The following is a 26,092-nucleotide window of genomic DNA, read 5'->3' as shown; positions in this document are numbered from 1 at the left end:
CAGAAAAAATGTGTAAAAGGTGGATTTAACTTTTGAAAAATCAGTTATGTCAGAGTGGGGAGTTGTACGAGGGAAGACAGCTCACTCGAATCATGGAAGAATGTTCTTGGGCCTATTTGTGCTATGAGTAGTCACCAAATCTATATGGATATTCACATTATTTGTAATACTTTTTAAGATATGTATTTCTGGACCCTATTGTGAACCTAATGAATCAGTGTCTCTGGGATGAAGTTGAATTATGTATTATTAAGTTCCTCAGGCAGTCCCTAACTTTGCCATATGGTCTGGCAGTAGAACTAGAGCATTTAGGAAGTATTACAATCCTCAGCATGCTCAGTGGACCAAAGAGTGGGAACTGGAGAGAAAGACTGAGGTTTAAATTTAAAAAACAAGTTTAGTTTCTAAGATACTTAGGTGTCATCAAACACATTTAACGTATTTTGGTAGATCTCACTTATAAACCAGAAAATACATTTTTTCCAGAAGTTAGAAGACAAGGAACTCAAGCAGTAACAGTTTTAAGATACAAGTCACCTTCAATTTGTGTGCAATTCAATACTTTTTAGTATATTCACAGATAAGTGGAACCAAGACCACAGTCAATTTTAGAACATTTTTATCATCTCAAATGGAAGCCTCATTTTTGTCACTTGCCTAAGCCCCCATCCACTTCTCCAGCCATCTCACCTCTGATCCACTTTCTGTCTCTATAAATATACCTATTTTAAACATTTCATACAAATGTATATATGGTCTTTTGTGACTCTTGACCATAACCAGCTGTTAGGCTCCACTAATTGTCAGCCAATCAGTCTGTTGTTTTCAACAATACCCTGTGGCATAAATTGCTTCGCAAACTGATCCATTCTAGCTCTTTTGAAGGGATAGTTCATTAGGTTAGTGTTTGAGATTTGTTCTGACCTCAGGAGTATTCTTCACAGCTATCTCTCTGTTTCTCCCTGGGAAAGTAGTTAGTCTATGGATTTAGCTTATAGGGCTAATGGGTCTAATAGTATCCTGCCAACTGCCTTTCACCACAACCTCCAATGTTTTTGAGTGCTCTAAGGCTTGAACGTCACACTGTTGCAAATGAAGTGAATTCCTATAGAGAGACATTTGGAACTCCTAGTTCTATGGCCTACTTTTCCTCAGGAAAGTCTCTTAAGCCAAGTTAATTGGTGTGGGGACAATGGCAAACTTCCGAATGGTATCCCCACTCTAGTAGCTGAACACTCACTGGAGTGAGTTGGGGCAGCAGCTCTACGTCTTTTTGACTTGCCTCTCCTAGCATAGAACCAGTGCCCCACAAGCTGGGCCAAGGGTCAAGGGTTCTGCACTCACATAAGCTTCCATCCCGTAAGGGGATCTGGGTAGAAGAAGGGAGCCCCCCACCTCTTGGTTGTATGTCGTTGCCTAAAACAGCCTTTGCTAGGATGATAAATGTTGATGCCCTATCTTTTCTGAGAAGAGAACTCTCTAACTAGGATTTGGGAGGAGAGGGAACCCTGTGTTACTGGCTCTGTCAGTCTGAAGTAGAATTTCCATCTCAATGAAATGTGAGAAGGCAGAAATGGAGTTGAGTTTTGTTTCATTTTTTTCCTCCTAGAATCCTTTTGTGAAGCAGAGATATTCTTGAGTAAATGTTTCTTCATTGGCTATATGCTCTTAGGACCATTTCCAGAAATTTTAAATGATAATATTCACCAATTTCATTGAGGGTGGGTCTGTGGAGCTCCTCAACTCTGCTTCTAGTTCATGCTAGAAGCAGAACTCCAGGCAGATTGTTTTCAAAGTTTTATCAAATTACAAGATGATAACTAACTTAAGAAAGGAATTTGAGCTGTACATTGTCTTAGATTCTTAGAAACATAAAAAAAGCCTCTTTTTTCTATTTCTTATCTCCCCATCACCAAAAAAAACACCCTGCTATACATTTCAGACTTCCTATTAATGGCATCTCTGCCCTTCCATTTGTTCAGTCCAGGTATCCTGGACTTATCCTTGACTCCTCACTTACCTCACATTTGTCAGCAAAGTCTACAGCCTTGAATGTATGTCTAGAATCTGACCTCTTTTCCTTGCCTCCTCCATTGCCACCCTGTTCCAAGCCGTCTTCCTTTCTCATCTGGGTTATTTCTTTATGCTTCTACCCTTTCCTGTGTACAGTATACTCTCATTAGGTTAAGTGATCCTTTTGAACAAAAATCAGATTACATCATGTCTCTGCTTCAGAACTCTTCAGTGGATCCTCATTTTTTTCCAGAATAAAAATCGAAGTTCTTATACTGATTTCTGAGGCCCTATACAATCTGTTCTGCATGCTGTCTTCCTTCTCTGACTCTTTCTCCTACTATTCTCAGCCATCCTGGCTCTCTTACTTTTTCCCAAACACAGAAGACACCATCTGTCCCAGAACCTTTGTACCGACAGAAACTCTCTGGGTATCTCTGGGACACAGTCTGTCATCCTTCAAACCCTTGCTTACCTGAGATTTCAGCCTCCTGACCCTTACTGTGCTCTGTTTGTTCTCCACAGCACTAGTCAAATTCTAATATATGATACTGTGTAACTTGAATATTTATTTTATTTCTTTTGGTCTTTTTTCTCCTAGTATAAAGTTCCACAAGGGCCAAGAGTTTTGACTGTTTTGTTCACTGATGTATCACTCAATGAACAGAGCAGTGTTTGGCAATGGTTTTTGCTGAATGAATGATTGCATGAAGGAAAGTTCCTTGTGAATTTCTTATGTGGCTAAGCATGTTTATGTGTATATATGTGCAGTAAAAATGTTAACATAAATTTACTTTCAAAATAATTCCTTTTAAATTAGGTTTGTGGATTATATAGAATCTGTTAACTAAGGCACACCTGGTTCTCCCTCATTTAAGCTATTTGTAAATGGGACATTTCTCGATACTTACATCAAAACAATAAATTTGCTTAATACCACTTTTCAACTTCAAAGATGATCATTATAAAGACCTTGTAGGTTAGTACCTTAGCAGAATTTTTAAATGTCATGATTAAACTGAGAATTTGAGAGCTGTTGTAGGTTTTTGCAAATTAATTTTTAATTTTATTAATCCACTACATGTCTAGTGAATGATAAAGTTATCGTGAAATTCACAAAGCTAAACACTCATTTCAGAAAACATGAGATTATTTCATTTATGCATTGTAAAGTACTACCAGTTTGAGCAAGTATATTTTAAGAGCTTAAGAGATTTCAAAAAAATGCTCTGCAAAAGGTATTTGTAAAATAACACACACTATTCTTGATAGAATTTTTCTTGTTTTCTTATCTTTTAAACATATCTTAATGCAATTTAGGATAGAGAAGTAATTAATGTTTCAGATGAAATGTTATTGTCAGACAACTATAGCACTCATACCTAGTATTATCCTAGAGATTGTACAGCACTTGGTCCTTTCAGGATAAGCCTATCTGCAATGTCTTTTACCTATTAAAGTGCTTCTTGGTAACTTCCCTTGAATTCAGGCAACATAAGAGAAATCTGATTTTCCTTTTTGTGATAAATGACACTACTGCCAGACAGTTTCAGTTTTTCTGATGGAGAAGATTGCCTGTTTCTGCATTGATTAAAATCAGCCTTACATAGGGACATATTAGTTGGATTTATTAGCTAATTATTAGTCACATTCAACATGACTCTGAATTGATAAAAATATAAAACACCCCTCTTGGGTTTAGTTTTTTGTTGTTGTTGTTGTTAGAATGTGAGTTTGAGTAGTGTGTCTATGATGCCTTTCTTCTGTAATTCTAATAAACAATCACAAATCTTGAGAAAATTTAGGTTGAATTCTGGATTCCAGCCAAATAATCTTGTTAAGCCAGAAAGCATAGATCTTCAGCTAGGTGAATAAATCTCCATGTTCATTTAATCAGATAAGGATTGATTCAATCTAATGAAGTTACAAAGGAAATTTCAGTTTTCAATAATACACATATTCAGAGAGCCCCATATTGACTGTGCTGTGAGACTCATCTTTGTGGAATATAAAACAACTTTTCCCTGGAAGGAGAAACACTTGTTACAGAGTTTGATTCATTTCTATCCAACTTCTGAGTTACTAAATGTAATATTTTTTTTCAGAGTTTAGCAGACAAATGAAATTTAAAAGCAACAAGTTTGAATATCTGTTACTGATAAAACTGCTTTATATTTATGGAGTCTTATTTCAACCCATGGTGATCGCTATCTTTTCTTATCCCATCCAAAGATAATGTGAAGAAAATACCTTTGTAGTAGATTGTGTGCTATTTAGGTGGTCAGCAACCTGAAATATTGTCAGAATTGAGACTAAATACAGACCTGAAATAAAATGATACCTCTCTTCTGGTCATATGTTTATTGATTTTGTCTTCTAATAAAAGGAAAATAGTTGATAGAAACACTTAGAATTCACTAATAACTGCAGGGTGTATGGAATTTTTTTCTTTTAATATATAGGTGAAAAATAAGACACTAACCAAAGACTCAAAATGTGCTTTATGCTGCTTTGGCGTACTCACAATGGTGTCATGTCTAGATAATTTGCAATTTTATAAGGAGTAAGAAGGAAATTAGCTTATCAAATTCCCATAATAGACCTTTGACCAGAGTTCACAGTGTATTTACCGCTTGAAACACTGAAAGATGGGAACTATGTTTCAAATGATAGAAAATAGGGATGATATCATGATCTTATTATCTTACATCTCATTAACTGTAAGCAAAATGTAAAACAAAAGTATAGATTTGTTGCTAATACACTCTCAACATATAAAAAGTTAATGAAATAACTTTGTAATACCACATTAAGTAGGAACTTCAGATTTGACATGTTTTATACAAATTAAAAACTTCCTTGGTAAAAACTGTAATTTTTAAAAATCCAAATGTATTCTGGGAAACTGGCATTTCTTTTTCTTTTTTATTTGGATTCAGCTACTCTCTAACTGATAAGGATTAATTTAAAAGTGAAGGTTTCATTTTCCAAGGGGATAGGGAGGAAAGAAGATCTAAAGTATTCAGAGCCAACATTCCTACTTATTTCTGTTTGAGATTTTTCTTTACATGTTAACCTGTTTTGCTTTCCAATTTTTTAAAAATTCTAGTCTATGCAAGGAAAGCTTTCGAAAGAGAAACTGACCACTCAAAAGATGATGGAAGAGCTGGAAAAGAAAGAAAGAAATCTACAGAGATTAACAAAAGCATTGCTTGAAGTGAGTAGAAGAAATTCAATTTGCTTTGAAAGAATGATTCACTACCTATTTAAGCAGATGCTTATTTTTATAGATATTAATAGAGCATTTTCAGATTAAAGACATGATTTTGATATGCCTGTTAGTTAATTCCATTGTTTCTTACCAAAATTATTATAAAAAGACAAGCCTTTACTTCTCTTGTGTTTTAGAATACAGTTTCACATAATTACAGTACAGTATATATTTATTAGCTGGCATTCATCTATAAAACAGTTTTTTCCCCATCACCCCAGACTGTTGAGTTACTCTGAAGTACAGTTCCAATTGGAAAGCTAATTAAAGTTACCTTTAATTAGCAGTTTTCAGGATAAGAAGGTAGCAATTTTGGGGGTCAGCAGTTCAGAGTTGTTGAGTTTTTCTTTTGTATTTCTTTGTCTCTTACATTGAAGTTTTTGGTTCCTATCAACATTAACATAGATGCTTTCCCCCCACCAAGGTGCAAAAAGTAGTTTCAAAGTAATTAAATCACTATTGCTACTAACAATAAAAACCACAGAGTGTGAGGTTCAGAGTTACTTTGTAGTTCTTTTTATTCTTGGAATAAATCTCATTATAGAAAAATACAGGCTGGGTGTGGTGGCTCACACCTGTAATCCTAATACTTTGTTTTGGGAACCTGAGGTGGGCAGATCACTTCACCCCAGGAGTTTGAGACCAGTTTACGCAATGTGACAAAACCCTCTCTCTACAAAAAATACAAAAATTAGCCAGGCGTGATGGTGTTTACCTGTGGTCCCAGATATTCAGGAGGCTGAGGTGGGAGGATGACCAGAGCCTAAGGAGGTCAAGGCTGCAGTAGTGAGTCATGACTGTGACACTGTACTCCAGCCTGGGTGACAGAGTGAGGCCCAAAAAAGAAAAATACATACACAACCAACATGCTTATTACGTGAGAGACTCCTAGAAACAGAGACTGGATTTGTTTCCTCCTTTGGATATACACTAAAGTATCAGATGGCACAGAGAAACAGTTTTCACTATTTAAATTATTTTTCTATGTGGTTTTTTTCCCCACTGCATATATGTAGTTGAATTTGGTTAATGTGCATATAATATGACTCCACTGTTTCGTTTATAGACTTGGGGGGAAATGTTAACCTGTATGGCTTTGAGTACCTTTCCTCTCTTGTAACAATCTGATGTTTGTTTTCTTTATCCTTGCAGAACCAAAGACAAACAGATGAGACATGCTCTTTATTGGATCAGGGCCAGGAAGCTGACCAATCTAGGCAGCAGACAGTTCTTTCCAAACGGCCACTATTTGATTTGACTGTGATTGATCAGCTGTTCAAGGAAATGTCCTGTTGTTTGTTTGACTTGAAAGCATTATGCAGTATTCTTAATCAGCGTGCTCAGGGCAAGGAGCCTAATCTTTCATTATTACTGGGAATAAGATGTAAGTGTCTGATGACTTGTCCTTATTTTGTGGCAATTAGAAACCTGTCTTCATGAGTCAGGAACTTCTGACTCTGTTTATTTTTGTAATCTCCTTTCCTACTTAGAATCAGTCTGTGGGTTTATATATACCTGTTATTACTTCATTGCTAGAAGTGAGTGGGGTTATAGCTGATATTAACTGCCGCTTGGCAGAATGCCTGGTGATGTTTCCTATGTTGAATCTGTAAATAAATGAGTAGAGTGATAGTTAGGTGTGACTTCCCATTTACTCTCCCAAAAATAATGATACCTTCTATTTGCTTTTATGTGTTAGTTGCATAGATTAAGTGACCCGGCCATATTGTCCACTGGTAAAATGTTTGAGAAATATTTTGCTTTCCAGTGCAGTGTATGTTCTATGGCAGCTGCTTCACATGAGTGCCAGTGATTTCACATGAGCCAGTTTTCACAGCCTACAGATCTGTTGCCTTTGTCAGGCATACCTACTGGCTTAATGTGACACCCATTCACTCTTGGCCTCAATTCTATCTTCCTCCACACATAATTGTGAGAGCTGCCACAGTGATAATCCCAGTGTCCCTTCCTTTCTGTGCTACTTTTGCAGAAACGCCCATCTCTGCATGTGGTTCCAAATCAGGATGTTAGTCTCTTTTTAATAGAGAATAAATGAACTTGGAAGGAAATAGGAATGGAGTAAGACCACATAATAAGGTTTATGAGCCAACATGTATATTTAGTAGCTGCCTAATATAATGGTAATATATGACTAGAGGGGTGACTGGTTTTGTTCCTAGTTTCATCAAAAAGATTCCACCATTTTGCATCATGATAGTTATTGGCAAATCAATGCTCTTGACCAAAGTATATCACTAGTTAAATAAAGCATTATCTGTGCTCAATTATGTCCCTTTCATTTCATAGACATTTGTACACATACACAAGTGTGGATATGGAAAAAAAACATAATGTTTAAGTATATTCACTCGCGGAGTAAACATTTATCAAATGCCTTCTATGATCCAGACACTAGTAGATGCTAGTAATGCAGATAACCCGAACACAGTCCTTGTCCACACATTAACCAAATTATTAGAGCATTGTGATAGGTGCTATAGTTGAGATGTGGACAAAGGACAGTGGGACCACAAGAGGAAAAAAACAACTAAATCTACATGGGAAGGGCTGTGGAGACTCCACAGAGTAGCTGGTGTTCAGTGTCGCTCTTAGAGGAGGAAGTGGAGAAGTTTGCCAGGTGAACATGGAGTGCTTTAATATCTTTTGGGAGCAAGAAGCAAAGCTCACACACAAAGGGAACTCATTTTCTCCACGATTTTAGAGTTGGTCACCCTTTTAATTACTTTCGAGTCTCCTATATTTTCACTATCATAAGGTAGCGTTTGTTAAGTTTTTCAGTAATAAAGTAGTAGAGCTATCCTAATATGAATCTTACCACCCCCACCTCCCAATGCTCCTTCTAGTCTTTAAAGTTTGACCCCAGAATCCTTACCTTACATTTGGCATTGTGAAAATTTTACCAGCCAGTTGATTTGTGAAAAACCGGTCGATTAATGACTCCATTTGCTCACTCTGTCCTTCTGAAAACTGTGTTACCTTGGTTTCCATGACATCATTCTCTAGGTTCTGCTTCCGCCTTTATGACTGCTCAGTCTCTGTCTTCTGTGGACTTCTCTGTCACTTAATTATTGGTATCCCCAGAAGCCTTTTGTTACTGGTTTTTAGTCTGTTTCTTTTTATTCAGTACTTTATCTGAGTGATCTTATCCACTCCTATTGTTTCTGTTACTGCCATACCTTTCACCTAGACATTTATCTCCTTTACCCAGGCGTTTATCTCCTCAGGGTTGCAGATTATATTCCCATGTATATTAGAATTGGCTGTTTCGAATGCATCATAGACTCTACACATTCAAAACCAGAACACACTTTCCTTCCCTCCCTGAACTGTTCCTCTTCTCAATGAGTAACACCACCATTCACCTGTCACTTGAACCCAGATTTTATTCTCCACTCTGCTTTTTCCTTCATCTGGCACCTGTGCCCAATCCCTGCCCCTCACTCCAGTTGATGATGATTGAGTGTTATCAGTTCTGTCATCTGCTTACTACATCTAACATTCCTGCCTTTCTATCTCCATTGCACTGTTGCCTTAATTTAAGTTTTCATAACCGGTCACCTATACTGGTCTCTCTGACAACCATCTTTCTCACCCCCTTCCCCTAATCCATTTTACATTGTTGCCAGACAGATCTGTCTCAACTATAAACCTGGCTTCCTAATGCTTACACTGCTCTGTGGTCGAGATAGGTAGCTCCTACCTCCTACCTACGTCTATAGTCTTTATTTCTTGGTACTCTCCTTTATCACAATTTGTACTCTACCATTTTAGAGCCTAGATACTGATTTTCTTGAGGTTTCTCAAATTCTATCAGATTGTTTTGCTTTCTGACTCCACTTTTGTTCATTTTGCAGTTTGGCCCACCCAGTGAACAAGCAACTGTTGCCTCTCCAGTTAGGACTAGTTTTGTTTTCTTCCTTTTATGCCACTGCAACTTGTATATAGTGGTAGGTTACCTACGGTACCTCACTGTGCTCATTTGTTTATGGAATTGTATGTAAAGCATCGAGAATAAGCCACTGTGTCTGTTCCTTTTCTGATTTCAACATCTAATAGTTCCTATATCATGGCAGATGTTCAGTTAACATTTGCTAAAATAACAGTCACTCACTGACTCTTATGCTACAATAAACTACTATGAAGGTATAAGGAGAGGTTTCTTTTGTAATCACTAGCTCTGCCTGATTTTATGTTGAGATATGCTTACAAAGGGAAGAACTGAAGTAAATAATTAAAAGCTGGCTGACTCAAGGCCCTCAGTTATTTAGCCATAAGGCAACCAGCTATCAGCCTGATTCAGTTGTTTGGGATTGTAGGATCCTAGCTTTCACTCTTCCTCCCCCTCTCCCTGTCTGTCTCTCTCATTTTCCCTCCCCACTCTCCACTCTGTGTGTGTGCGTGTGTATGTATGTGTGTGACACTATGTATTTGAAAATTAATATTTTCATGGCAATAAACCTACTTTGCATTCGTAAATATTTAAGATGCCACTTCTCACTACACAAATGGTCTTCAGATTTTGCCAAATGGGAAAACTGAGTGCTCTAGTTGAGCTGGAAGAGAGACATTTGAGTGTGCTCTTTTTCACTTTTGGAATATTGTTACCCATTAAACTTGCTGAATTTGTGTGTATCACTGTGTGAATTTTAATTTGTGTGAATTTTAATTAATTTTAATTTGTGAAATTTATAAAGGACCAAGTGGATAAGATCTGTTTAATATTGAATGATGTATGATTTAAACATAACTTGAACCTGGGCCTCACTGGTATTCAGTGTGTAGTATTTATATTTCCATGATGATTAAGGTGAAAAATTCTAAAATGTCTTTGTTCAAAAAAATGTGAGATATTCTCTCCATATTTTGTTTACACAGCAATGAACTGTTCAGCTGAAGAGACTGAGAATGACCACAGCACAGAAACACTCACTAAAAAGCTGTCAGATGTGTGCCAGTTACGAAGAGACATTGATGAATTAAGGACTACAATATCAGACCGCTATGCTCAGGACATGGGAGACAACTGCATTACTCAGTGATCAAGTGTTAGTCCCACAGCAATAATGACCTGTTGTTTAAATGCTGCTGTGTTACAGACTCATAATGGAAGGTTGCAAGTGACATGACTTGCACATAGGGATTTTTTTCTGTGGATTTGTTTTATTGAAGGGGAGAAGGGAAGTGAAGAGATTTTGAAGGGGCTTATCTAATCAGGCAAAAAAAAAAATCAAATTACCTTTGGAAAATATGATAAAATCTACAAGAAAAAAATGTCTGTATTCTCAAACTACTGATTGTAGGACCAAGCTGTGAAGAGTACCCTTCACATGAAGGAGTAGGCTTCCCTTTAATCCTATAGCTTCGTGTATTTGTGTGTGCATGTGTGTGTGTTGTGTGTGTGCACGTGCTTTATTCACAAATTTATAAGGGTTTCTAGGGTCAGAGCAGAGCTTCTGAGAAAGGCACCCGCTGTTTATTCTTACATTTCTTTCATATAGAAGCTTGTGTTGTACTTCGGGATTTTCAGTGCCTGGGTGAACAAGAGTTCCAACAGCAGGCAAGTGTTGTAATGATAGTACAGCGGGAAAACCATTTGTATTTTGAACACTTACTGCACTGCTAGGATGTTTTGTGGTTGAGCTGATTTTAGTACTGTAGATATGTCAGCTGTTTTTCCAGAGTGATTGTGGATTTCCCAAGAGGTGTGAAATTTTGTGATGCTCTTTTTCCTTAGCGTTGTAATGTATGTGTTACAAGAAAGGTTAACATAACTTGAACTAATTTTAACATGTTCCTTACTATTTACAATTTTTTATTTATATGTTTTATATATATATACACATATATATCAATGTAAACAAAGCCATATATAATTAATAAAGGCATTGGATCATTATTATAAAAGAAAGATTAACAAAGTTACCCTGGAACGATAGCTTACTTACCCAAATCCCTACATTTACATTTTAACAGTTTTGTATCTGTTTCAAAGTTGAAACTACTGTAAGAGAAAGCCAATACTGTTTATATCTGAATCAACAGTAGCATAAAAATTTTTAAATTGAAATGGCATTTTAATTCCTTTTATTAGATAAAGTACATTAACAACAAAGTTTTTCATAGGATATGAACTTGACGAGGTTAGTTCTTCATCTGAATTACAGGGTATTACTATGAAATGCAATTGATTTTCCAGTAGACATACAGTCATTTAAACTTCCAAATGAGTTTTGTCCATGTTGCTGTTGGTATTTTGGAATGATTATACATTTTATTGCCATCAGCATTGATTATGTTCTTTTGAATATACTTAGTTATGGCCAAAGCCTTGCTTGTCCTTTGTAAGTTGATTTGATCTTGTGATGCAACCAAGTCTCATTTAGGTCAAGACTAAATAAGAGATGGAGGGGTAGAGGGTGTGACTCAAGCAGGATAATATTGATTTGATAAAGAGCATATCACATACCTGTTTTCTTGCCAGATAAAGGGCATAGCACATGCCTGTTTTCTTATATTCTAGAATAAAGGCTAGGAAATCTAGGAAAGATTTTTCTTAAGTATGTAACAGTGAAAATGTGAGACAAGGCCTTCAAGGAGACTACCCAGGAAGATACTCAGTTTGAAATTTTGGCTTATACAGCTCTCAATAGATTATTTTACAGTTATAGTTGAATAATCAGTTATAATACACTGTAAAGACATCAGATTTTCATTCTGTTCAGTGCCTGAGTCCTTCCTGCTTTTCTTAATTCTGAGGATCTGGGCGCTAAGAAATCAGTACATTGTAGTGCTTCTGCATCCCAGAGTCCTTGAGGGTCTTAGTCACTAGTAAGAATTGGACTTTCTAATTATATTCACTTGGTTTTTTAACATTAGTAGCTTGAAGATATTCAGGGTATAGTAAATTTCTACCAAAAATATGATGCAAAGAATTCTGCCTTGGTCCTTTATGGTAAAGTAGATAATAACATCTAAAATAGATCATCCACAAGTGCAGCAAACATTTTTACATTCTCTTTGAATAGAATCCCAACCCCCTCCCCCACGAGTTTGGAAATAAAGGCTTCCTAAAATAATAGAACAAATTGGCAAACAATCACTAGTTGGATCAGTAGGTTCTTACTTAAATATCTCTCCTAGATTTTTAGTGTATGTTTTGGGATTTTATGTTTGTTTTTTGTTTTTAAGCAAGCGTTACAGTTTTTTTTTAATCTGCTATAGATACATTTTTGTTTTTTGGCTTAGTTGGGGATAAAATAATTTATTTGTTTTTGTAAACTTTCTAAAACTTATAGAAATTAATTTAATTCACATATCTTAAAAATAAAATTCTAAAGTTAAAAAATTTCTGACTTAGTAGGAAGTTAACAAACTACTGCTGATGCATTTCAGTTTCCAAAATCTGTACCCCCCGCCCCATAAAAAAGGGAGTTAAGATGTGCTAGTTTAGTTAGTTGAATTATAGATTGATCCTCTTAAAATCTGGAGTTTGTAAAGGGGCTTAAATAAACAGTAGATAGACTTGGGGGGATTTTGTAGGGGAATTGAAACTAACAGTCTTCTGGTTTGTCAGTATTTACTTTTTTATTTTTATTTTTCAGAAAATTTTCCTTTCCCAGGACACCTTCTTGTATTAGAACGTCCTCTTCTGTATCACATTAAAAACAGATTTTACTGTTAGACCAAATAAACTGGGCAAATAGCAACACTAGAGCATCTCACCCAGTTTGAACTAGGATGTTCATGGAAGTTATGACAGCAGTATATTCCTGAAATGAAAATTAACCTAAATTTTAAGGTGAATCTATTTGAAAATTTCCTTAGATAATGAAACCTCGTTTTATTTGTGCTTTTTGTGAATCCAACACTTGTTTTCTTACAAAGTATCTTCTCTAGTATTCATATTTTGTTCTTTTGGGTTTTAAAATTGAGCTTATTCGGCCTCAGTCACATTACAGCAGGGATAAACTAACAGTTGACTCAATGAAAGACCCAAACTCCCTGTACAGATAAAATTCACTGAATCAAAGGCACAATAGCTGTCTTTTCACTTGAGGTCAGAAAAGTAAGATGACTTAATTTGAACTATTAATTTTCAGTGGCCTCTAATTAAACGAAAACAAAAAACCACAAATACTGGCTAGGTAAGATATTCCTGAGGTTATTTTAAAAGAAGTGTGGTACCTAGAATTCAATATTTAATGCTAACAGTATTATATTTTAGCGAAATTTATTTTGGTGGTGACAGTTTATTAAACCTAATTAGACTTCTTTCAATAGCTTGTTGTAGAGACAATCTCAAGGGCTGGAAAGTGTTGCTAAAATGAATATCATACATTTCTGATATATTAAGGAGCTTATCAAGTAATTCTGTCATAGTGCAAGAATTATTAATTTCTTAGAGGGTATTTTTAAAGGAGCTACTTAATTGGGAAAATGTTCTTTAAATATCAGTAATAGTTCATTAAGTAACATAGTAGCTGAGAACATGGACTGTATTTTTACATAGCATAGTTCAGCTTAGGCACACCTTTAGTTGGGATTATTGGCATTCTCTTACATAGGAATTGCATCATTGTAGATATGTAATTATGGTAATAAGCAGTTTTCATAACCATGCTCACTCAGACTATATCATTTGAAACTGCCAGTGGCTGTAACTCTCCAAGCCAAAGTTAATTCATTTTGTTTCCATTTTTGACAATTCACTGTTCACAAAACAACAAAAATGATTTCGTATTTGGTATAAACAGCAAAATTTCCAACTTTGCCCTAAAATGCCGTGGGTAGCATATTGCCATATGATTATATCATACATTTAATCATGTAGGGGAAAGATTTTGGATTTTTTTTTCTTATTTAAAAAAGTGCTGGCCGGGCGCGGTGGCTCAAGCCTGTAATCCCAGCACTTTGGGAGGCCGAGACGGGCGGATCACGAGGTCAGGAGATCGAGACCATCCTGGCTGACACGGTGAAACCCCGTCTCTACTAAAAAATACAAAAAACTAGCCGGGCGAGGTGGCGGGGGCCTGTAGTCCCAGCTACTGGGGAGGCTGAGGCAGGAGAATGGCGTGAACCCGGGAGGCGGAGCTTGCAGTGAGCTGAGATCCGGCCACTGCACTCCAGCCTGGGCGGCAGAGCGAGACTCCGTCTCAAAAAAAAAAAAAAAAAAAAAAAGCTAAATGTAAGAATATAGTTTTAAATCAACAAGTCTAATAACACTATTGCAGCTGTACACAGAACCTTTTGTGCCTTTTTGCCTGCAGTAAGCATTTATTTCTATTTTACATGTCTAAGAATGTTGATTATTGCACCTTGTTCTTGTGTAAATAGACTTAATTAAGGGATTTTTTTTTTTTTAAAGCAAGGAGCTGTTTTTTATTACTAGGTGGATACCTTAGTAAACATGAGAGGAATTATCAGATATATGGTTTTGGAGCCCAGCCTTCCCTGTATAGTGAGCTGGAAACTCCTTTAGAATGTATTCATTGGTGTGTATGTGTATGTACATATATGTATAGTTAAATACATAAACATGAAACTTAACATCGCATTGTTGTGATGACAAGAAGTAGTAAGGTGCTAGGTGGTTACATTAAAAAGCACAGCACAGTGTATAATCAGTCACTATGACTGGTGGTTTTGTAAACTAGGTTCAGTTTTTGAACCACCCAGAATACCTCATGTGTAAATACAGTGTTCATGACTTAATTGAAATACAGTTATTGTAAAAAAAAAAAAAAAAAAAAAAAAGTGAAGCCACTGGTTGGCTTATGCCTTCTGATCTATCATTCTTGCCTCTTTTTTGTAAAGGGGTTTTTTGTTGTTGTTGTTTTGTTTTTTAATAGGGTTTACAGCTAGAATTTTGAATGCCAAAGTTCTATTTATTAAATTAAGAAAAAAGTTTTCAATGTTAATGGCTAGTATTTTTCCACTGGACTATTGTTTGTTGATGTTGGAATTTGTATTTACAGAGAAATAAATTTTTTATGAAAAGATTTGTGTCTTTCAAGAGCCTAATGTTAATATAAGAATGTATTTGTACTTTCAGGCTGTCTATTCTGAATTCTCAATGACAAGAATATGCTGTCTTGACTTTTAGGTAAAAGCTTTGTGTAAATGCACAGGAGAATCTTTGACTAAAACATGGAGACTTCTGCCTTCTATTTTATAATTTCTTTCCAATTACAAAAAAGCTTTTTCTCAGGGCCTTCTCATAAAGGGTGCTGAGATTTTCTGATGGCAGGTACTGTAACACAGGAAATCATGCCTGTGTCCATTCCAGTTAATGGCACTGTGTCTCCTTTCTGACTTTCTAAAATCCTATTTAAACCAGGAGTCTTCTTTCTAGTTTTCCAACAGACAGGATCTGACTTCAGTATTCTACATTGCTGAAAAGTTCGATTGGTAAGTCAAATCTTTTATTTTCCACCCTCTAATCAAAGGTTAAAAACATACTAAGACATACACAAATAAAGCCTTGTTAAAAGGTTGCTCTACAGGGGCCTTGACATCTCAGCTTTGATGGTTTGCCAGTCTAGTCTCAAAAGTGCCCTGCGGATGGCATCCTAAGTCCTTGTTCTAACATATATGGGTTATAACCTCAATTTTTTTTTTTTTTTTTTAATAAGACAGAGTCTCGCTCTGTCGCCCAGGCTGGAGTACAGTGGTGCAATCTCGGCTCACCCCAACCTCTGCCTCCCAGGTTCAGGTGATTCTCCTGCCTCAGCCTCCCATGTAGCTGGGACTACAGGTGCGCACCATCAGGCCTGGCTAATTTTTGTATTTTTAGTAAAGACGGGGTTTCACTATGTTGACCAGGCTGGTCTCAAACTCCTGACCTTATAATCCACCTGCCTCAGCCTCCCAAAGTGCTGGGATTATAGGCACGAGCCACCACGCCCAGCCTATAGCCTCAATTTCTACAGGTAGTTGATTAATGTTTGGATTAGCAGTATCTGTTTCCAGTTGAGATAACTTGGCATTGCTCTGTTAGAGTCTTTAATGAGGCATCTAAGTCAGTTAATAAGGAAAGAAACACTTTGGAGATCCTGCATCACAGGTTACTTAGGTTGCAAGCAAATATCTTAGAAATAAGAGCAGGACGGATAAAATCCTAGAATATTACTAAGGTGACCCGGTAAAGAAGTTTCTCCTTCAGAATGAAAGGATTATTTTTGATCTAGAAAAAAAGTTATTTGATGGGGGAGGGAGGTGGTCAACAAAAAGTTTTTGATAATGTACGTTCCAGGAGTTTGCCAATAGTGTGAACTTCTTTTATGACAAGTTTCCCCAACCAGAATCATTCTATCTTGAAGAGCAGCGGACTCAGTTAAAAAGAGGTATGAAATAGGATGTTAGTAATGGCACAAAATGGCAGAGTGGATCCAGTAGAGCAACAGTTTACAAATGGATAGATCTCTAACATGTCAATTATGACATTCTCCTTGATTTAGAGGAGATTCCAGTTTTGGAAATTATGATAAATGTGTTTTTAAAAAAATTTAAGTAAAATTGCTGTCCTTGGCAGATATCTGGGGTGATCACAAAGAGAAAAAATCTTTTCATTTTAGCCAACATGTTTTTAAACAATCTCTCTTCATCTCTATTGAGTCCCTTCTAATAAAAGTTTTAAACTAAATGTACACATGCCCTTGACCAGGAAATTCTACTCTAGATGTTTATTTGAGATGAATAAAAACATGTCCACAAAGGCACTTGTAGATGAATGTTCGCGGCAGGTTATTTCAAAATAACCCCAAACTGGAAACAGCCCAGAGGTTCGTCAGTAAGATCTTTCCACCCAGAGTTGAAAAATAGCATTCTTTTACAACCTTGCATTCTAATTGGTTGAGAGTCACTTTATTCTTTATACTTTTTGGAAAATGGAGTAAGTTTAATACATAACAAGGTAGTGGATAGGAACTGGACCACAGACCTCCCATTTACCAGAGGACTTTGGTTTACACTTCCCTCTGGAGGACTGCCCTTTGTCATGCTGCCACCCTTGTTCCATGGGTCTCCCCAGTTAAGGTGAAGCACTTGGTCTCATTCCCCTTGAAACAGACTTTTTATATCATTGTGTTTGAATGCAGTCTTCCACCAGACTTTGAGCTCTTTTAGGGCAAGCACCTTGTCTTATTAAACTTTGTGTTTAATTAGCAACTAGGATAAACTCACTTCCAGAAAAGTGTAAGTACCTGCCCTTTGCCTCAGGATGGAGCTCTATTTTCAAGGAGAAAACTTAGTCTTTTAAGCACAGCCCTAGAAGGATATGGAGCTTTTAACGGAAAGAGGGTATAGTGATAAGTCCTACTTAAGCAAGTTGCATTATCCTCCTTTTCTTGGAACCCTTGTTAGTATCTCCTGCAGCTGTACACTTTCTACCCTTCTGTAGGTCCAGGCCACAGGATTGGACACAGTTGTTTCCCAGCTCCAGTGTTCCCAGAGGATAACATTCTCACTGGGCTTTAGGCCAGCTGCGTAGATTTTGTAAAAGCAAATCCAAGGTCTGGCTTAAAAGTAGGACAAAATATCAATTCTAAAACTGAATGCATGGCTGGGCATGGTTGCTCACACCTGTAATCCCAGCACTTTGGGAGGCCAAGGCGGGTGGATCACCTGAGGTCAGGAGTTTGAGACCAGCCTGGCCAACATGGTGAAACCCTGTCTCTACTAAAAATAGAAAAAATTAGCCAGGCATGGGGGCTGGTGCCTGTAATCCCAGCTACTTGGGAGGCTGAGGCAGGAGAATCTCTTGAGCCAGGAGGTGGAGGTTGCAGTGAACCAAGATCACGCCACTCTACTCCAGCCTGGGTGGGTGACAGAGTAAATAAATAAATAAAATTAAAATTAAAATGAATACAGCTGGACACGGTGGCACATGCCTGTAATCTCAGCTACTTGGGAGGCTGAGGCAGGAGAATCACTTGAGCCAGGAGGTGGAGGTTGTAATGAGCCGAGATTGCACCACCGCACTCCAGCCTGGGTGACAGAGTGAGATGCCATCTCTAAATAATTAAAGATGAATGCAGCTGGGCATGGTGGCACATACCTGTAATCTCAGCTACTTCGGAGGCCGAGGTGGAAGGTGGAAGGATCACTTGGGCCAAGGAGTTCAAGATTAACTTGGGCAACATCACAAGAACCCATCTCAAATAAACAAAAACAAAAGGGGGACGGGGGTGCACAGAAAGCAAGTAACAAGTTACAGCCAAAGAAACCAATCAAAATAAAGGCAGAATTACTTTTCAAAATGAATGCAGTTGCATCTGCATATATTTGCACAAGTCTAGAATAATTTAAATAGTACAGTTGACAACGCTTATAAACAGGGAATCAAGCTAATTTACATTCTTCATTCCTACACTGACCATACAGTCATAAAACAAATGATTGTTTAGTGGCCTGTGGTGACTAAAACACTGCACAGGAAGTGTGTCTTCTATATCATCATCGTTATTAACCAACATTTGAGCACAGGCCAAGTAGAAAGCCCTTGCATAAATTATCCCATTTATTCCCTGTATAATACCCTATGAAGTAGGGCATTATTATTATCAGGGTGCTATTATTATACCCACTTTGGGCAAAGACATTGAGACCCAGGGAGTTTATGTATCTTGTCCAAGTTGGAACAGCTTGAAAGAGGCAGAGCTGTAATAAGAAAGAGTCTGCTTTGTGCCCCTCATGAGACTGCCTCTTGTCCCATGTTTGTGCTCAAAAATTAAATTCATTTCCTCCTTCCCAAGCCTCATTGGGAAGGCTTCGTCACAGGGCTTCACCATTTCTGTGAGTTGCACCTCCATTCCAAGAATCCTTCTGGTGATTTCCTCTCCATCACGTGTAATTTTTAGTAGTTTCCTATTGCTTCTGTAACAAATTACCAAAAATGTACTAACTTAAAACAATATGTTATCTTACAGTTCTGGAGGTCAGAAGTCCAAAACAAGTCATACTGGGTTAAAATCAAGGTGTTGGCAGGGAGTCTTTAGGAGAGAATCTGTTTTTCATTTTTTTTCCAGCTTCTGAGGCGATCACATTCCTTGGTTCATGACTCCATTCTTTGGTCTTCTAAGCCAGCAATATCAGGCTGGGTTCCTCTCACAATATCATTTCTTTGGGTCTCTTCTGCTTCTCTCTTTCCCTTTTAAGAACCCTTGTGATAACCTTGGGCCCACTCAGATAATCCAGGATAATCTGCATATTTCAAGGTCAGCTAATTAATAACTTTAATTCCATCTGCAATCTCAATGCCTCCTTGTCATGTAATTTAATGTACTCACAGGTTTCAGGGATTAGGATGTGAACCTCTTTGAGGGGGCCGTTATTCTATCCTTCCACAGCACATCCTAAACAAATTATTTCTCAAATCTGAAGTTTAAGAAGAAAAACAACATTAAATCTTTGCAGAGAATTTCTGAACTTTTTTTAACATTGCCATTTGTCAATGTCTTAGAGGATGTGCCATAATCTGGATTTGTCTGTTTTCTCATTATTAGATTCAGGTTAAACATTTGTAGCAAAAATGCTACATTGGTAATGTATATTTCTCATTCATCATATTAGGAAGCTCATGATAACAGTTTATATTATCATTGGTGCTGCTAAATTATATCATGTGGTTAAGCAGAAACACCTTTAATTTTAAGTTAAATAAAGGACAAGTGACAAGGCTTTGGTCCATGTAAGGTAGGGAGTTGGAACTAAGATATTTACATAAAAAACTAAGATTCTCAAAATATCACATTTTCAATGAAAGGAAGAGATAGAAAATCTACCCCTTAGTCAAAGGAAATTAAAAGGTTATTTGGTTTTCAAGGACTCAGCTCAAGATGAAAAATGTCCCCTTGAGAATTTGCAACCATATTCTTACATTCATGTAGAGTGGAGTTTGAACTTGTTTTTGGGCCCTAGAAATCCTGAGGCCAGAAGGTGACTTAAAGAAATCTGAGTTGGTAACTTCCTGGGAATCTTGGATGAAACAAGACTGCTCTTCCCTGGAATGATTCCTCACAGAACTCCCTCTATACATGAGCTCAATATCCAAAAATGTTTAAAAAGTCAATAGAATGAACAAATGACCTAAGTTAGATCCTATTTCAAATAATGGAATTATCAGATGTAGATTATAAAATAGGAATTACTGTATGATTAGATGTATATAAAGTTCTGAACCATGTAAAACTTACCATGAGATAGAAGAGTAGAAAGAGCACAAGGTAACTTCTGGATTTCTGGGAATGTTCCCTTTCTTAATCTGTGTGATGTTTACATAGATGTGTTCACTTTGTGAAAATTCATCAAGCTGTATTCATAATGTGTGCACTTTTCTATATGTCATAATTTTTTTTTTTTTTTGAGTCAGAGTTTTGCTCTGTTCCCCAGGCTGGGTACAGTGATGTGATCTTGGCTCACTGCAACCTCCGCCTCTGGGGTTCAAGCGATTCTCATGCCTCAGCCTCCAGAATAGCTGAGACTATAGGTGTGTGCCACCACAACTGGCTAATTTTTTGTATTTTTGGTAGAGATGGGGTTTCGCCATGTTGCCCAGACTGGTCTCAAACTCCTGAACTCAGACAATCCACCCATTTCAGCCTCCCAAAGTGCTAGGATTACAGGCATGAACCACCATACCTGGCCTGTCTATGTATCATAATTTAATTAAAAGTTTGCACTAAAAATCACTAAGAATAAAGAAATTTGAAAAGGAATCACCATTTTTAGAAGTGAAAAATATAATTAAAACTCAGTGGAGGAGGCAGCCAGCATCTGAAGGAGCTGTGATCGCCATCTCCAAATGCAACCATGAAGTTGAAGAACACAAAATCAAGGTCAAAACCATCGAACTATTGGAAATTTCAGATGAAGGGAATCAAGGTTGTGGAGAAATGGAAGCAAGTGAAGGTAGACCCAAATATGTTTGTAAGTGGACAGATGGCTGATGTGGTGTGCTTTGAGGAACTGAGATTACTGGTCGGTCTCCTCTGCCAAGAATTCCTCCAGTCTCTTCTCAAAGGAGGAATCCAAGAAGAAAAAGGCACCAGCTATTTGAGAAAAGGAGGAAGTAAAGTGTAGCTCCTCAAAGAAAATGATCAAGTTGAAGAAAAGTAAAGATGTGGAAACTGAAGGAATTAGTGTCCAGAAAGAGTTTGAAGTCAAAGATGCTGAACCAGAGCCAAATCAGAGATGGTACGATTTGTCCTGACCCAGAGGAGAGGAGATGGCATCGGAAAGCTCTGCCCAGATTGTTCTAAAAGAGAAGAAAAAGGGAAAACAATTGAGCCTCCCCATGGCACTGTCCCAAAGGTGCCCCAAAAAGCAAAGACATTGATGCCTGGCTAGAAGGAGAATGTATCAGCTAGAAGGACCTTTTGTGCCCAAGCCATTCTCCGAGTGGTAGGTTTTCTAGGTTTCTCTCTATCTACACCCGTCTAAGAAGCCCTTACTTTGACACCTGTCATCTATGACAAACTAGACATCCTAGGGGATGCTGAGACAGGATGTGGAAAAAACTCTTGTCTTTGTCATTCCAGTGATTCAGGCAGTATTGGCAGTGCTGGAGGCGTAAGCTTGCCCCTAATTCACAGTGACACTAACTACCACCTGGAGAGCCCAGAACTGAGTCCAGAGCTGAGGCTGGATCGCTAAGCAAGGCTGGAACTGAGTCTAGAATGTTGCCTGATGAGACTGGAATCGAGAGTGAAATACTCACCTGTGAAGTTGAGCTAAGGCTAGAGTACCACCCAACAAGGCCAGAGCAAAGACCAGAGCTTCTCCCTCAAACCAGGTGCTGCTCTTCTATGATGACGATGCTGGTAAAGAACTTTCTTCCCTTATCAAGGAGAAGCTTGTCCCCAAACAAGATGAGGACGAAGAGGAAAGGTTTGATAAAGAGCAAACTGGAATGTCAAAACAAGAGTCGAATGGCAAAGTTGCTACCTGTAAAGGACACTAAAACATCCTCTGCTCAGACTGGTTCTGATTCCCACTTAAGAACTGGCCATTCCAGATCTAATAATCCTTTGATGCTGCAGCCAAGTTTATGGGAATTAAAATTGCTATTTTGTTTGGTAGAATATTCATGCACAAATAGCAGAGGATGCTCAAGTGTCAGCCTGATATTGTGATCGGCAGTTAAAGCTGGCTGTGGGAGCTGGTTAAAGAAAATCACCTTCATTTGAGCAGCCTTCAGCAGTTCAGGTGCCTGGTGGTAGACAGGGTTGACTGGATAATTGATAAAGGCTACTTTGCTGAGCTCTCACAGTTGGTAGAGATGTTCAGTGACTCCCAATACAACCCAAAGAGACAGACACTTGGATTTTCGTGCCACAGTGATGCTGGTACATCAAGCTGCTGCATGAATCCTTTTTAAGAAGCACACCAAGAAAATGGACAAAACTGCCAAACTCGACCTTCTCATGCAGAAGATTGGCATGAGGGGCAAGTCCAAGGTCATTGACCCCCACAAGCAATGAAGTCACAATGGAGATGCTGACAGATACCAAGATCCATTATGAGACTGATGAGAAAGACTTCTATCTGTACTACTTCCTGATGCAGTATCCAGACCTCACTTTAGTGTTTGCCAACAACATCTCTTACATCACACACATTTCTGGACTCCTCAAAGTCCTAAATGCCGCTGACCCTACATACTTAAATGCGCCACAAGCAGAGACTCAGATACCTGGAGCGGTTTGCCTGTATGGAAGACTGTTCTCCAGGGAACAGATGTGGCAGCTTAGGATATGGATACTCCTAAAGTCCAGCATGTCATCCATTACCAGGTCCATTGCACCTTGGAGATTTATGTCCGCTCAAGTGGTTGAACTGCTTATGCCACCAATGAAGACCTCAGCCTAATGCTGATTAGGCCTGAGGACAAGATCAACTTTAATAAGATTTACAAAGCCCTCTAGAAATAAAGTGCATGAATGTGGTCAAGGAGCAAATCCATTTTGCTCTACAAAGAAAGCTGAGTATTCGAACTTCCAGGTGTGTCTGCACAGTTCTTGGATTGAGGGTGTGGTGTCTGTTCTGGAAATTGAACAGAGATTGAACAAATTGTAAAAAGAGATATATAAAGGAGGAAAAGCTGATCAAGAAAAAGAGTGTTCAAGACAAAAGCAGGTGAAGTTCCTACTAGAAGGAGTCACACTGTTTTCCCAGCCATTTAAATATGACCTGAACTGCAAGTATCCAACTCAATTGGGTAAGATGCCTGTGCTCATGTCTGCCCCAAGAAATGGTGAATCTGCTTTGAACTGCCTCTCCAAACAAGGAGGAGGAAGAAGAGAAAAAAGTAGGAGAGAGAGGGAGAGGAAGGAGAGGACAAAGTTTGTTGGTGACCACACAGTGGTATCTCTGTTCTCTGATCATATATGAAAACCTTTTCTTCCCACCCTTTAATTTTATTCCATAATCAACGTCAATTAGAAAAATCTTCTCTTCCACACCAACGGCCTGTAGCAGGAGAGATCTCATGCAGATTTGTGGATATTCCTAAAGTCCAGCATGTCATCCAGTCCATTACCAGGTCCATTCCACCTTGGAGATTTACGTCCACTCAAGTGGTTGAACTTATGCCACCAATGAAGACCTCAGCTTAATGCTGATTAGGCCTTATTTTGGAATTAGAATTATATGCAGCAGCTTCATATTTATTCCAGTGCACAGGCTTCCTTTATGGTCGACCTGACTTCCTAAATTAAAAATGATGGTCAGAAAAAAAATCAATGTAGCAGTTAAATAGCATATTAGATACAAATGAAGAAAGAAGTAGTGAACTAGAATATAGTCAAGAAGATATTATCTAGGAAAGACGTTTTAGATATAGTGATATAGTGGCAGATAGAGTGAGAAGATTTAATAAAAAATTTAATTGGAGTTTTCAAAAGGAGAGAATTGATAAAATGGGAAATAGGAAATATTTAGAGATCATATTTATTTGAGCAATAGTTCAGGATTGGTAAATTTTTCAGGAGACAGAAGGACATGAATTTGGAGATTTATGAAATGCAATGAAACCTAAGGCAGAAAAAAAATGTTTAAATGCCACCTGGATACATTTAGTAAAATTCAGAATCTGAAAATTTAAAATGTACTTAAAGGAGGTAGACAATCAAAGAGAGTAACTTCAAAGAAGCAATCAGACCAACAGAATTCTCAATAGCAATAGCAAAAGATGGAGGACAGTAGAATGATATCTTGTAAATGCTGAGACAAAATAATTCAACATAGAATCATGTAAATTATTCACAAATGAGAGCAAAATATATTTTTCATAAAAACAAAGCTTGGAAAGAGTTTAACATCAATGGGCCTTACTAAAGGAATTCTCAAGGATGAATTTCAGGAAGAAGAAAATTAAATCCAGAAAGGAAGTTTGAGAAGCAAGAGCAACAGTGAACAAGGAAATTGGTATACAAATAAACACTGACTGTATAAAACATGAACCAATACAAGTAATATCTACTGTGTAGCCTTTACTATGTTGAGTAATGTATATCAGTAAACTGTATTGAATTTTGTTGAGTGCTTAATCTGCATCAATTGAAATGAACATGTGAGATTTTTATCTTCATTCTATTAATATGGTATATTACATTGTTTGATTTTTGTATTTTGAACACCCTCCAGGAACAAATCCCACTTAGTCATAGTGTATAATCCTTTTCATTAGCTGCTGACTTTGGTTTGCTAGTATTTTGTTGAGGTACCTTCTGACTTTTTTAAAAAAAATATTTTCTGTTTTTTGTTTTTTGATTTTTTTAACCAAAAAAAAATGCACTTAGAAATGTTATTATTTGTATTTTATTCCTGCTTAGATTGAATACAGCTCTTTGATTCTGTGGGTTAATGTCTTTCATTAGTTTCGGAATGGCATTTTTTTTAAATTGTTTTTTATTTTATTTTTTATTTTGGAGATGGAATCTTGCTCTGTCACCCAGGCTGGAGTGCGGTGGCCTGATCTTGGCTCACTGCAACCTCTACCTCCCAGGTTCAAAAAATTATTTCTTTATTTTTTTTTCTCACTCTTCTCGTTTTTTTCTCACTCTTCTCGTTTTTTTCTCACTCTCTTCTTCTTCTATGACTCTATTAGTCCATTCTCACACTGCTATAAAGAACTACCTGAGACGGGATAATTTATGAAGAAAAGAGGTATAATTGACTCAAAGTTTTGCAGACTGTACAGGAAGCATGGTTGGAGAGGCCTCAGGAAACATACAATCATGGCGGAAGGGCAAAGGGGAAGCAAGCACCTTCTTTACATGGCAGAGCAGGAGAGAGAGAGTGAAGGGGGAAGTGATGTGCACTTTTAAACAATCAGATCTCGTGAGAACTGCATCATGAGAACAGCAAGGAGGAAGTCTGCCCCCATGATTCAGTTACCTCCCACTAGGCTCCTCCTTCATCACATTGAATTATAATTTGACATGGGATTTGGGTGGGGACACAGAGCCAAACATATCAGACTCCAATTACTTGTACTTTCTCTTTTTATCTCTATGTCTCTTATGTTTTTTACTATTTATTGCTCTTCTTCATTCTGACTATTCTCTTTTGATGTATCGTACAGTTCACTATTTCTTTAATTATAGCTGTAAAATCTATCCATTGACTTCTTAATATGAATTGTATTTTTCAGTTCTAGAATTTCCATTTGTTTCTTCCTTAAAATTTTCAATTTTCTACTAACATTTGCAATTTTTTCATTTATTTCTTGAGCATATTAAGCATGAATATTTAAAAACCCATCATCTGTACTCCCAAATTGTCTGTTTC

At 37.4% G+C, this 26,092-nt stretch overlaps 1 protein-coding gene and 1 long non-coding RNA gene across 16 annotated transcripts in view; one reads left to right on the top strand and one right to left on the bottom strand.

Moving 5' to 3' along the window:
- LOC105465503 (uncharacterized) overlaps positions 1–8,298 on the bottom strand; it is a 63,845-nt gene extending 55,547 nt beyond the window's left edge. For both annotated transcript variants that reach the window (XR_977557.3, XR_977554.3), the window contains exon 1: positions 8,178–8,298. This is a non-coding gene — a long non-coding RNA (uncharacterized lncRNA). The remainder of the gene's footprint in view (positions 1–8,177) is intronic.
- Positions 1–26,092, top strand: part of LOC105465504 (centrosomal protein 85 like) — a 311,447-nt gene that overhangs the window by 224,125 nt on the left and 61,230 nt on the right. For 12 of the 14 annotated variants that reach the window (XM_011713950.2, XM_011713949.3, XM_071096359.1 and 9 more), the window contains 3 exons: positions 5,123–5,230; positions 6,437–6,668; positions 10,181–24,872. In XM_011713950.2, the coding sequence (XP_011712252.1) occupies positions 5,123–5,230; positions 6,437–6,668; positions 10,181–10,344 (504 nt within the window). In that variant the 3' untranslated portion in view covers positions 10,345–24,872. The remainder of the gene's footprint in view (positions 1–5,122; positions 5,231–6,436; positions 6,669–10,180; positions 24,873–26,092) is intronic. The other 2 variants (XM_071096357.1, XM_071096356.1) reach the window with 2 other exon arrangements.

This window comes from Macaca nemestrina, chromosome 5 (genome assembly GCF_043159975.1).
Source record: "Macaca nemestrina isolate mMacNem1 chromosome 5, mMacNem.hap1, whole genome shotgun sequence".
Classification (NCBI taxonomy): Eukaryota; Metazoa; Chordata; class Mammalia; order Primates; family Cercopithecidae; genus Macaca; species Macaca nemestrina.
Note: the sequence above shows the minus strand (reverse complement) of the source record. Positions and strands in the feature narration are given on the sequence as shown.